This window comes from Dipteris shenzhenensis, chromosome 28, assembly GCF_047967505.1.
Source record: "Dipteris shenzhenensis isolate YYH24624 ecotype China chromosome 28, Dip_SZ_1.0, whole genome shotgun sequence".
NCBI lineage: Eukaryota > Viridiplantae > Streptophyta > Polypodiopsida > Gleicheniales > Dipteridaceae > Dipteris > Dipteris shenzhenensis.
In genome coordinates this window covers 24695507-24709898 of record NC_141623.1, presented here as the reverse complement: position 1 = coordinate 24709898, position 14392 = coordinate 24695507, and the positions used below count along the sequence as shown (strand labels likewise).

Sequence of the window (14392 nt, the reverse complement as noted above, 5' to 3'; positions counted from 1 at the left end):
CAGCAGAAGGGGATCAGACCACATGCTGACCAGACACAACGGCGAGTCACACATTTCTATGTTTTTGAGTCAGCTCCAGGACACAGTGGGATGGAGGAGGAGCTAGTTGTAGCTGATATGCGGGCAGTCTAGATTACTGAGAGAGTGTAAGAGGCCACCCACGACACGAAGAGCGACCAAAGCACCCACTATTGAGGTAAGACCTATTACAATTTTCCTTAGAGGAGGCAGCCCGAGACAAGGGGTCACTCTAAACATAGCTCAGCAAGTTCAGAGATCGAGGAGACCACGTCCCCCTCCACAGCATGAGACAGCCCAACAGACGCAGATCCGAGACATTTTCACCGCTTATAGACCAGCCACCACAGTGCCGGATTTTGGACTCTGAGTTCCAGCTCCAACTCTCAGCCTACTTCAGATGGCACATGTATATGTTTTGTACTTGATTTTTCTTGAGCTATTGAGCTTTTTATCTCAGCATAATACTCAGCAAGGGTCTTAGCGCAAACCCTTTGCTCCAGCCCTTTGTGGCTTGTATGAGTTCTTTTCCCTTTTGGTGTATTTTGCAATTTATCCCATAGGCCCACAAGGCATTCCGCGGATGTCTCTCTCTCTCTCTCTCTCTCTCTCCCCCCCCCGAATCACATAGGCTCTCCCCTCGCCGTCCTCCAATACGGACGTGATCCAAAGCTAGAGACACAACACATCTTACAACGGACGGATGCATAAGTTACACTTAGGGACATTCGCTCCATGTTCAAGATTGGAGCACAATTGATAGGGGTCACCATCCTAGTCAGACGCAGAGCCACAGCTAATAGACAGCGTACGGCCACGCCCACAAATAGTCAATAGCACTCTATCTCTGATTTCATGTTACCTCGCCCCCACGTCCTAGGGAGGGGGGGGGGAGGCGGTGATACTAGACCAAGTCTTGCCTTGTACTCTGATGACATGTGGTGGTAGTTAGGATGGAGATGACCATATTGATACTGATATTGACATGATGTTATCACTGATGTTATTATGATTATGTGGCATTTTAGTTTGTATGGGTGTTGATGCTCGTTTAGTAGCTCAACCCTTTCAGCTTGTTTTGTATCAAGTTACTCATAGTCTCATAGACCCATGGGTATTATCAGGTGCATTGTTTACAAATTTAGCGACAGACACTCACCATCTCAACCATCCGACAATCCTTGTTCTGTGGGCAATCTTTCCACTGATGAGGCTGAAGGCATCCAAAGTACAAGCCGCTTTTGCTCTAAGGTCAAAGAAGATTTTGACCAAGCCAGAGCTGCCATTGGAGTTACTTTTCTTTTCACCCCAATGGTGGTACTTGGTTTAGAAGGCGTCTCAACTGGCTTCGCCTGCTTGGCTTGGCCGCTAGGCTGTGAGACACTCCCTTTACTAACCCACTTTTCTTTGGATACTCATACTGAGTCCCAACCTTCACAAACCTACTTGGTCTATTTCCTTTCGCATCCTCATAGTTCAAGGCTATGGCAATTGCTTCTATATACCTAGATGAATCCAGGAACATTCCCAAACTCATCCTCTAAAAACACAACATAGTGCAGTTTCAATCTCATGATAGTCACTCACAAGGTTGAAAACCATTAACTCCATCATGCATAGCAGAGACTAGCTACTATGACATCCCCACTGACGTCATCAGCGCCCAACAGTGGGTGTAGACCATAGTATAAAAATATGCTCTCACACATACAAATCTACACACCCACACATACTTGAGCATCCATTTATACAAAGTCTTCGTACTGAGTTTCTGTCGGCACTCCGGAGGTGAAGGGCAGACTCAGCCATGATGAAGGCTAGCATTAAAGGAGAAGGCTAATCAAAAGGTAGTCCAAAATCTCTTCATTCAAGCTACAACTGCTTGTGAAGTCTCTAAACATTTTCATTTTAGTCTCTCCCCAACGAGCATCTAAATCTAAATCTAAATCTAGCTGATAGGGCAACGCACCACTTAAGATAGAAAGAATTATCACAATACCAGCAGGCCGCAACTTGGACGAAAACTTCACAAGGTGAAATTTGCATGTCCGCTAATACGGCAGAAGCATATACCTAGATGAATCCAGAAACATTCCCAAACTCATCCTCTAAAAACACAACATAGTGCAGTTTCAATCTCATGATAGTCACTCACAAGGTTGAAAACCATTAACTCCATCATGCATAGCAGGGACTAGCTACTATGACATCCCCACTGACGTCATCAGCGCCCAACGGTGGGTGTAGACCATAGTATAAAAATATGCTCTCACACATACAAATCTACACACCCACACATACTTGAGCATCCATTTATACAAAGTCTTCGTACTGAGTTTCTTTCGGCACTCCGGAGGTGAAGGGCAGACTCAGCCATGATGAAGGCTAGCACTAAAGGAGAAGGCTAATCAAAAGGTAGTCCAAAATCTCTTCATTCAAGCTACAACTGCTTGTGAAGTCTCTAAACATTTTCATTTTAGTCTCTCCCCAACGAGCATCTAAATCTAAATCTAAATCTAGCTGATAGGGCAACGCACCACTTAAGATAGAAAGAATTATCACAACACCAGCAGGCCGCAACTTGGACGAAAACTTCACAAGGTGAAATTTGCATGTCCGCTAATACGGCAGAAGCATATACCTAGATGAATCCAGGAACATTCCCAAACTCATCCTCTAAAAACACAACATAGTGCAGTTTCAATCTCATGATAGTCACTCGCAAGGTTGAAAACCATTAACTCCATCATGCATAGCAGGGACTAGCTACTATGACATCCCCACTGACGTCATCAGCCCCCAACAGTGGGTGTAGACCATAGTATAAAAATATGCTCTCACACATACAAATCTACACACCCACACATACTTGAGCATCCATTTATACAAAGTCTTCGTACTGAGTTTCTGTCGGCACTCCGGAGGTGAAGGGCAGACTCAGCCATGATGAAGGCTAGCACTAAAGGAGAAGGCTAATCAAAAGGTAGTCCAAAATCTCTTCATTCAAGCTACAACTGCTTGTGAAGTCTCTAAACATTTTCATTTTAGTCTCTCCCCAACGAGCATCTAAATCTAAATCTAAATCTAGCTAATAGGGCAACGCACCACTTAAGATAGAAAGAATTATCACAATACCAGCAGGCCGCAACTTGGACGAAAACTTCACAAGGTGAAATTTGCATGTCCGCTAATACGGCAGAAGCATATACCTAGATGAATCCAGAAACATTCCCAAACTCATCCTCTAAAAACACAACATAGTGCAGTTTCAATCTCATGATAGTCACTCACAAGGTTGAAAACCATTAACTCCATCATGCATAGCAGGGACTAGCTACTATGACATCCCCACTGACGTCATCAGCGCCCAACAGTGGGTGTAGACCATAGTATAAAAATATGCTCTCACACATACAAATCTACACACCCACACATACTTGAGCATCCATTTATACAAAGTCTTCGTACTGAGTTTCTTTCGGCACTCCGGAGGTGAAGGGCAGACTCAGCCATGATGAAGGCTAGCACTAAAGGAGAAGGCTAATCAAAAGGTAGTCCAAAATCTCTTCATTCAAGCTACAACTGCTTGTGAAGTCTCTAAACATTTTCATTTTAGTCTCTCCCCAACGAGCATCTAAATCTAAATCTAAATCTAGCTGATAGGGCAACGCACCACTTAAGATAGAAAGAATTATCACAACACCAGCAGGCCGCAACTTGGACGAAAACTTCACAAGGTGAAATTTGCATGTCCGCTAAAACGGCAGAAGCATATACCTAGATGAATCCAGGAACATTCCCAAACTCATCCTCTAAAAACACAACATAGTGCAGTTTCAATCTCATGATAGTCACTCGCAAGGTTGAAAACCATTAACTCCATCATGCATAGCAGGGACTAGCTACTATGACATCCCCACTGACGTCATCAGCCCCCAACAGTGGGTGTAGACCATAGTATAAAAATATGCTCTCACACATACAAATCTACACACCCACACATACTTGAGCATCCATTTATACAAAGTCTTCGTACTGAGTGTTCGCGTACTTGGCCCGAACTTCCATCTTAATCCTATCATCAGTCCAAAAATAAAATCTTTTACACGTATCGATTTAAGAAGAGGTTCATAAACCTTCACTACACATTCTCTAAATTTATCAATGTATTCAGCCACTGATAAATTTCTCTAACGAAGTTGTCTATACTGATCCCAAGCTCGGGATGCTTCGTCAAGAGGCAAGAAGTGTTTTCTAAATTCTTTCTTGAACCCCTCCCAAGTAGTGGATGCCACTCCATCCCTCTTTTGTTTTATCAACCATCTATTTGCTGACTCATTATTAAACATGTGGGTGGCCTCGCGGATTTTCTTCATGTCATCTCCATTGCTATAGCTTTGCCTTTATGCATCAAATCTTAGGTCCAAAAAGTTTAACCCTGCCTGGATTGGTTGAGTGTGGGGTGTTTTTTTTTTAAACCCCTCCCAAAACCGTATCTACAATGGAAAGTCCAACTTCCAAAATCACCACTATACTAAGAAACCTCCACATGCTCCAGGGAAGACAACACCCTAACAGGTTAATAGCCCAACACTTTTCCAACAAGGTTCCATGCTGCCCGTGCACCCTTCCCCGTCGGTAAATTCCACAAAGGCAATCTCAGCACACCAATTGAAACGCACAGAATTTGGATCACCACAAACCTGATAACCTACCACCTTGCCGCACGTGATGAAAAGGGCCGCCAACGATCAACGTAGAAGGTTGTGCCCTCTGCCTTCAATCGTGAACTCCTCTAACCTCGCCTTCCAGCCTCTTTATAGAGCGCACATGGTCAGCTCTTCGTTCGATGTCTATGTACGATCACCACAGGCAATATTAGCAGAGTAATGACAAAGTTGCAAGCGATGATCGTGGAAACACCAATACGCACTGGCACCGCCTCCTTGCTTTGCAGAAACAAGGCATGTGGCTTGATCCGCACCATAAAAATTAAATTTCAATGCATGTGGGGCGAATCCATCTTCCTGTGATAAAAGTTAGCCTTGATTCGAATCTCAACAAAATTTTCTTTGAAGGATTAAGGATCCTTGGTCGAAAAACTGCAAATCGAAGGAGAGTAAAATCGCTTCTCCGACCAAGCATTCTTCGTAAACATTCCCAACAACGTGATTGAATCGAGCACCTTAATTAGCTTTATTGTCCTCGAAGCATGCGCTTCAACAATTCCAACTACTAATGAGATGGACTCCTACGGAACCAACGACGTAGGACGATCGTGCTAGGATTTTGCGGGGAAAGATGAAAAGGGCTGCCATCCAAACGTCCAAACACTCTCAGCAAGGCGATTTTGATTAGTAGTAACGTGGAATCATTTCTTCCTACCAGACCACCAGCTCACAAACCAAGGCAAGCCCAACACACCAAGCATTCTTCGTAAACATTCCCAACAACGTGATCGAATCGAGCACCTCAATTAGCTTTATTGTCCTCGAAGCATGCGCTTCAACAATTCCAACTACTAATGAGATGGACTCCTACGGAACCAACGACGTAGGACGATCGTGCTAGGATTTTGCGGGGAAAGATGAAAAGGGCTGCCATCCAAACGGCCAAACACTCTCAGCAAAGCGATTTTGATTAGTAGTAACGTGGAATCATTTCTTCCTGCCAGACCACCAGCTCACAAACCAAGGCAAGCCCAACACAAGTCCCTCGACCTCCTGCTTTAATATTAAATGAAACAAACAAACATCACAATTCCAAGCTAATCATGGACAATGACACTACTTTGTTCCTCCCAGTCAACCTTCGTGACAGCAAGCTCATATTCACCTCTCTCACGTTTTTCCACCTACATGCTGTACACAAAGCGCACACATCCCTAGATGATTCAACATGCCACATTAGGGTCAACCTTGGTGCACCATTTACCCCTCTCAACCCTTGACCTTTAGAACCATCTGGTCAGTGTCAAATCGCCCTCACAAAGGACCTTGACATTGATTCCTTTAACCATATACTTGTAGCGCAATAAAATAAAATATGACAATTGGTCCTCTAAAGGAAAATGTCCACCGACCCTTCTGAGGTCATGTTATCTCAGCTTGAGCATAACAGCATCGCACTGAGATTCTTTGTTCTATTGCAACAACAAGACTTGTTGCTGCCTGTTGTTCATTTTTTGAAACAAATTCTTCAAAACCTGAGCATCTACCATCTAAACGAAGGTGGAGGAGAAAGACCAGATGCATCAAAATGCAGAATTCTATCGCTGGATTTGATTCTATAATGATTTTTCTTGGTTGTTTAATATGCAAAAAACAGCAAACAAGGCAATACCTCAAAGCGTACTTTCGAGAACAACGGGATAGTATGCCTGTCTGCTGAGAGAGAGAATTCTACTAACCAGAAGGGTCTAGGATTAACTCTACCTCCAGACTCCAAGCATATCACCGGTTAGAACATAACTACTAGGTCGCATTTGGTGTAGACTAGTGCATCATCACCCAACCATAGATCCCTTAGGATCACCAGATCTCCACAATGCCTCAGAGGTGCTATAATACCCATTGAGATCCTAGCCGGGTCCACACAGTGCTCATTTACCTAGGCTAATACCGATACACATTTCTTCAATGTGTCTTTCTTTTCCAATTTAAATCCTAGAGATGTGCTAGACACCTCCACTTCCCCTAAGGTGGGGTCGATTTCTTGACGTATATTATATGGCCTCATTGGCATCTTATCTTTTGCAAGATGATGAAAAGCTTTTCTTGCTTTCTTGTATGCATGTCATCATAAATGTCTTCCTCAAAAGTTTATCCTCTCTCCTACTCATATACTTGAGACCTCTCACACTCTTTTTGTTATATGGGGTGTGACAATCATCCCAAGAGGCTTGCAACACCTTCTTATTCTTTGTAATGCTATATGACATTACTTACCATCATGGCCTTTTATTGTTGAGCCACAGCCTGGTTTTCTGAAGATTGACTTAATATAACCTGGTTTTTCGGGTTTCATAAGATCCTTAACGTATCACTAGAGAAAGGAACAGGTTATCAAAAAAAAACTGATGATGATTTCAGTCTCCATGCTTCGCAGTCGTCATATCTCTAATTATCAAGAGTTTCCATTCTATAAAAAATTTAAGAGCTTGATGAGAATTGATGAATGATGTATTTTTTAAGACTACAAGGAAGCCCCAAGGGAGATTGCAATCAAGTTTTTAAAAGCCCAACACACTCAACTGACTGTACAAGAGACTGAATGAAAGCAGACATGTAGACATGTGCACATACATGTCCTCAGCCATCAAAAAGATTTCCTTTCTTAAACACTAGCTGCATATCATCTGATGCTCACACAGTACCACGGATGCAAATGATATGAGAATAGGTGACTTACTGGAATCTCACAGGACAAAGGAGTTCAGATGGACGATAGGCTGCTTTGTAACGCATTTTTGGGCATGAATGTATGTAATAGCCGAGATAGTAGTACTCCATGGTTGGACAATATTTATGTGCCTCTTGTACCCACTCAACCTCTTGCAAAGCAGAGTACTTTCCAAGTGACAAAAAAGCTAAGTCTGGATCCCAAAATAGGTATTTACTTGACAAACAAGAGGGTAATATGTCGACCACGCCCACAGCCACAAGATGCCCATCCATCAAGTACTGTTGGTGGAAGGAGCCAAATCCACAAAAAGAAGTTCCTTCTTCAACAGGTGGAACATATTTGAGTGGAGTGTCAACGAGAAATCTTCTATATGAACTTTCTTTGACATCCTCTGGCTGATCATGGTGTACTGATATCTGATATTTTTTGTATAGTGCAAACTCTTCTGGATCAAAGGTTGACCTCCTCATACGAATTTCCAATTTATGTTTTGTTTGTACGTGCCCAGATATCTGAAACTGGACATGCTCCGATTTTGTGGCCAAAGAACCTTTAGCATCTATGCAGCTCCGATTCCTTGCATCACCTTCACCATCCACACTACTGCTAGAACAAGATTTTGTTGTGTCGGAGATATCAGAATCAGCACTAGCCATTGATAAAAAGTTGAGGTGACCCTTGCAAGCTTCCACTTTGAAATTGCATAATCCATCATGACTCAGCAACTTGGAAGCAACAGACTCAGCCAGTACAGCTGGTGTAATCCCTTGGGTAGTATTATCCTGAACTTGATGTTGTCTGTTGCTTTGTTGAGAAGTATTAGCCCCAATTTTGTGGGCATTTCTATGCTTTGACAGGGCAGCAGCGCACTGAAAAGCAACATTGCAGGTATAACAAGGTTCACCACTCAAAGTCTTAATGCGTCTTTTTAACGAGGGATGAACCCTTTTCAATGTTATTTTTGGAATCTCCAAATAAGCAGGAAATTCACCAGCTAAAATGCAAGATTTAATAGCATCTTCAATGGCATAGGAGAGTTCCCTTGGTATGCTATCTGTGTCCTCGAGTTTCACTTTCTTTTGTGGTTTACAATAAGTCCCACAAGCTTTGTTACAGTTTATGTCAGAATCATTCACCCCTGAATTGCTACTTGTCATGGGAAAAATGCTACCACAGCTTCCTGCATTCATAAGGCTTTCAAAACCTGCCTTGCTCTCTTCAACCCCTTCACCCTTAGAAAGAAGCGTACTGTATTTTCCCTCAAGATACCTGCAGTAAAGCTTATAAGATAAATAGATACAATGTTGTGAAGTGGGCTTCACAAAGCACATGGCGAATAGCAGATGATCAGGAATACTAGGTTGATTTTTACAAACCTTTGCATACGACGTATCACACGGATCTGCTCCTTTGATTTAGCAAATGAGTCTACTTTAAGCCGTATTGTATATGCTGGACAGCAAGTTTTTTCCATTTCAGGTCTATACAGGAACATACCAGACCTCCTCCAGCCTCGATTCAGAAGATCTAAACAAAAATAAAGGGTTAAAATATCTGAGAAGGCTACTGAGCATCATGATTGACAGCCTAGCAATAGAATAACACTATGAAAATTCATTCATGATGCTGACAGTTGTGAAAAACAAAAAAATCAAATGCCATGCCTTATATAGAGGTACAACCTTGATAATCAAGCAATGATAGAGAGTGAGACCATAACCCTGTCATAGGAACACTTATCAGTTATATGCCCCTGGTCCACTTAAGAACAACTTGAAAATCTACATGCAACAAATGAAAACAGAATGCAGCACATCTAAAATTCATTATCAGTAACTAAAACCCAACAATGGGACAGGTGGTTACGTGTTCCATATTAGGCAAACCTTGCACACATAAGCAAATAATTTCTTGAAACAAGCCCCACAAGGAAAAGTTGAGGTACACATTAAACATCTGAAAAGGAAAACGCATAAGGGGACATCCGGCATCCACTTTTCCAGAGAGACTTAAACAGTTTTACAAGGGAGATCGGGGGGTGTATAGAGGAAGCTCTATAGGCATCTTTCCAGGGCAATTGTGCTTAGGCTAGTACAGCTTTGGAGAAGGCGACCTCAGCATCGACCGAGATCTCAAATAGCCTCTTTAAAGAGGTACAAATGGAGCAAATTACTTAAATTTGGCCATACAAGGGAGATCCCCTCAAAGGGGTAGGTGGCTTAAGGCATCAAGGCCATCCACAGATCCAATGTTACTTATTAAGAGCATGCACTAGTGATCATTGTTAGAAGCTCAAAGAGCCAGAGTGGGCATGGAAACACAATCTGGCCTCCTTACAGCACAAGCTTTCTCTACTTGGATGGTAAATTGGCATGCCCATGCACGCCTACAAGGAAGCGTACCGTTCACATTATTCTTTCCACTTGAGCAAGGCCATGTAGACAAAATAAGAACACTAAATTAGAGGTCAGTTATTTCAAACTGCATGGCCTAGATGGAGAGACAAGTCAAGCCAGATACACTTGGAGATCCCCCCTTTTCAGACTCTCTACCCCTATCACACTGTTGAGGAGGGCATAAAGCATGCATTCAACAATGGCACCCCACCACCCACCTCGGCACAAGCTACAAAAACTTAGCTAAGGTCTTGCATCCTCATGTCCGCCCACTCCCATCAACTCGTCTAGAACAGTGCTTTTCTAGGACTACAACACTTCCCCTCTTTAGGGAGGTCATAGATTGTGCACAATAGCACAAGCAGCTCCTCGCTAGACTGTGAGAATGTGTATGATTGCATGAGCTCTGGTCTCCTAGGTGGCATGGCACACAAGAATGGGATTCTCTGACAAGGTGGATTCAAAGCTTCTCCGTGCTCTGCTCTATGAGGGGATCTCAAGCTAGGTGCCTGGTGGGGGATACACTAGAGAGATCTATGCTTTTAAAATCAGTCCACCATGGATGCCCTTTGTTCCCCTTGCCCTTTTTCATTGTGGGTACCCTAGGTTGTCACGTGAGCGTATATAACTCTTGGCTATATGTATGTCTCAATTCAACAAGCACTAGGCTATGAGTTGGCAAACGATACCACCTTGTATGTGTATTATGTCAAATGCCTCATTGACAAATATTGCATCACATCTAGTAGCCCACACCCATTAGCATTATTGCTTTGGTTTGTTTGAGCCTCTATGTCACCCTTATCTTGGGAAGAGGTTGCATAGTTGCACTACACCGTTAAGGCAACTCAAAATGGCATCGCTGAAATGGCATGCGCCGCCAAAATCTATGGCCTCATCTCTAGTACCACCATGAAGATGACAAATAAATTGATCACAAATAACAGCCCATAGAATCAAGTTGTGCCATCTTAATCGCAAGTAGGTGCCCACCTTCGCCCACACTGCCTATCAATAGCCATTGTTACCAATGTATTATTGATGTTTCATGTTGATTAAGGACCCTATTATACTGAACCATATTACATGTGTTCTTATCATATATAATTGACCTTGTTCTCTCTCTAGAACTGAATGCTCTCTCTCTACACATGTCTCCTTCAAAAAACTTCAAAATGATTTTTTAACAAAAAAAAGAAAAAAATTCAAGTTGCTTTGCAAATGGGAGAGGCAAATGAACACGTGGCTTCCATGTGTCAATTTAGTTGTGCATAGGGACCAACGCAGAGAAGGCCTATAATATAAGACTATTCCTTCATTTTGTACATCCTTCAGCCCTTGCCAGGAACTCCACTTGCCACCAGGTACGATCATGTTGTGCCATAGCAATGCGTGGGCTTATGAGCCTCCACTACAAGAACCTTGACCATACATACACATTGTGTGTGTGCGCGCGTGATACAAATCACAGTAAGGGTGGAGCTACTAAAACGAGCATCATCACCTGTGCTGAATCCTAAGTCTCATCATACATAATCAAATACATTTGGGTATGACAATGAAAAGAAAAAAGACTGAAGCGGAACGGAATCCTCATCGATGTGAAACCCTAGTCTCACAAACCATCTGTGAGTCCGTGCATACCAGGATCGCTCGTCTCCCTCTGCTGCCAACCTCATGGAGGAATCGAGAACCAACCATGGCAACCTCTTTCTCCCTAATGTGCAGTCCCCATATGATCTAACCCGGTGTAGATATGTGATGGTCTGAAAGGCTGCATCTAGCTAGAGTGGAGAAGCACCAAACTCGGCCTGAATGATGTGATGTGGTACAGATGGTTTCCCCCGAATCATCTGTGAGAGCATGAGGATCTGCAGGCGCTCCACCCGTGTCCACTCTATCTCTAACATGTCAGGTCCCCAACAAGGGCTACCATACATACCGGCTGGTCGGACCAAGGAGTCGAAGAGAAGAGCCTTTGTCCGAGGGTCTTGAAAGTGGGAGTGGAAGCACTGTCTCTCTAGCTAAGCCAGTGAGGCGTATCCCCTACTTAGTCTGGCCTGCATTGCTGGTCTCATCGTGAAGATCGGGCCGGAGAGGATGACCCCCCAGTAAGTGTATGAGGATATGATCTCAACTGGTGACCCACCGAAAGTAACTGCGTCCGTTGCATGTTTGCTCGAGAGGTGTTGAAGATCATGACCTTGGTCTTGCCAAGGTTGACCTCCAAATCATCGGATAAACAAAAAGCCTGCAGTGCATCCAGGTGTCGCTGAAGCCCCTCGGGTGTGGACGACAAGAGTGCCACGTCATATGCATAAAGAAGAATCCTGATGATGATCCCGGTAAGTGAGCAACCGGTCCCTCCGGAAGCCCCCATGAAAGTCTCAAGCTCATCGATGTAGAGGCCAAACAGGGTTGGTGATAAGGGACAACCTGTTTGACCCCTATGCTACTCAAGATCTCATCTGTCCAACCTGCGCCTGTCCGAACTCAGCCTGAGACTCTCTCATAAAATGCCATGACTGCCCAAATGATCTCCTGATCAAATCCCAGTGTCTGTAGGCGTGTGATGAGATGAGCTCGAGGTACTGTGTCAAAGGCTTTGCGGAAATCCACAAAGTAACAATATACCCTCTCCTTCCGTGATCTGGCCTCCTCAATGACACTCCTGAGTGTGAATATGTGATCCATAGTCCCATGGTCTCGCCTGAAACTGGCCTGATCCTCTGCTCTGAGCCCTCTCATCTCTACAAACAGGCTGACCGACGCATCCAATACTGCTGCAAATCTTGGACATCACATGTCTAATCATGATAGTCCTGTAGTTACTCAGGTCCATGGAATCCCCTGCCTTGTGGAGCTATTTGGTAGGGGCCCTTCCATATTGGCTGCTCAGTGTATTGCTCCCTCAGCTGCCCTACTTGTTCACATCCAAGGGAGACTATGCTACATCTCTTTTGGACATGTTCTACTGCTCGAGATTTTCTTTTTCGGATGAGGACGGACCTTCATGCTCGACTTTTGCAAGACAATTCTGTCTGTTTGGCCGATATGTTTCTAGACCTGACGATACTCAATTCTTTTCCTAGGTCAAAGAGGGTTTAGGCTTATGAGACAACTTGGTCACTAAAGCGGGATTTGAATGCTAATGACCAAGTGTCTTGCATTTCGAGTGTTTATCTCATAAATTCAGACATAATACTTAGCTTCTGTATTGATGGCCGGAAGGGCATGCACATAGCCTATCATGGCAGATATCCCACAGCAAGTCCACAAAAGTGAAAACCTTAGCTCAGGCAATCTAGAAGTTAATGCAACATGCATCCACTGCCAACTAAGATGCATGTGTCGTGATTCGGTAGCTTAGGAAGGGGAGCTAAGTTAACCAGGCAGAGCTTTGGGGACAGTAAGGGCCATCTCTGGAGCAGCTATAGAGCAGTCACCCAAGGAGGCTACCATTTCATCGTGGATATACAGGATAACAGGTACAGCCACATAGGCAAGCCCTCTACTTGTAGGGACAGCATGTGAAGCACAGCAACAAAGAATAGCAGTCCTGCCATATAGGCATCAAGAGTCATTCTGGGCGTGCACCAAGCATACACCTGCTACTTTGAGTAGGAGACAGCCTGGCAACAGCAAGAAGACTGCCAAAAGGCAGTGCAGCAGTACATCTCTAATGAACATAGAAACATGCCCAATTCATCCTCTAACAGAATGCCCATTTAATTAGTGACTAGATCATAAAACAGTAAACCATATATAGACATGAAGAACAGAAAATTCAAATCTATCAAAATGGCATAACTAATCACAAAATATTCAAAAGTCTCGGAAGGCTCTACATAAGAGATTGTTTCAGAAAGATTCATGAATGATTTTTAGGCCACTGGAAGATAGTTGGCAGACACTTCTAGGCTAGTAGATCTGGGGGAGAGAGCTCTTGTATAGATAAACAATTAGCTCAATGTTCTAGACACACACACAGCAATAAACCTAAGAGTTTTCAATTTGACCACTCATTCCTCTGGCCTGCATTGCTCTCTTGTGCCCAAGTTATGTTGTGTGTCCATCTCTCATCTCCACACCCAACCTGCAACTAATCTCATGTAGATAGAACCTGTATCAACTTCACATCGAAGCACTTACCATATGCAATACTTGTTCGCCCATTAGATTTACAATAGCCACAAGAGCTGGCATACAAACCGTGATCCTCAATCACACTCTGCTCATGTCTCTCCATGTTACAGTTAGTCTAACTATCTGCAAACCAAGGCAGCAAAAATGAACAAGATGTTAGCAATAGAGGAATGGAAATTATACCTTTTTATTTGCGATAAAAGTACATAAGAAACAATGCAATTAGAAATTCCATTGAGTGTATTTGCAGTGATGAAGTCATGTTGAGGGACACAAACTCAAAAGCTAAAGACAGTAATGAATCTGAATTGAAAATTCAATGCAGAAAAGTACTGCGAAAGAAAAGGCTGTTACAACTGACTATTACACAAGTCTCCAGACATGCAAGTTGTGCTGAAACTCATATCAAGAGTGGATTAGGATCATTC

At 43.3% G+C, this 14392-nt stretch overlaps 1 protein-coding gene across 4 annotated transcripts in view; it reads right to left on the bottom strand.

The window, feature by feature from the left end:
* Positions 1-14392, bottom strand: part of LOC147883364 (arginyl-tRNA--protein transferase 2-like) — a 53458-nt gene that overhangs the window by 17509 nt on the left and 21557 nt on the right. For 3 of the 4 annotated variants that reach the window (XM_087399648.1, XM_087399650.1, XM_087399649.1), the window contains exons 5-8: positions 13971-14087; positions 9105-9143; positions 8799-8949; positions 7429-8691 (exon numbers count right to left, since the gene is read on the bottom strand). In XM_087399648.1, coding sequence (XP_087255774.1) covers positions 7429-8691; positions 8799-8949; positions 9105-9143; positions 13971-14067 — 1550 coding nt within the window. In that variant the 5' untranslated portion in view covers positions 14068-14087. Of the gene's footprint in view, positions 1-7428; positions 8692-8798; positions 8950-9086; positions 9144-13970; positions 14088-14392 lie in introns of those variants that run through there. The other variant, XM_087399651.1, reaches the window with a different exon arrangement.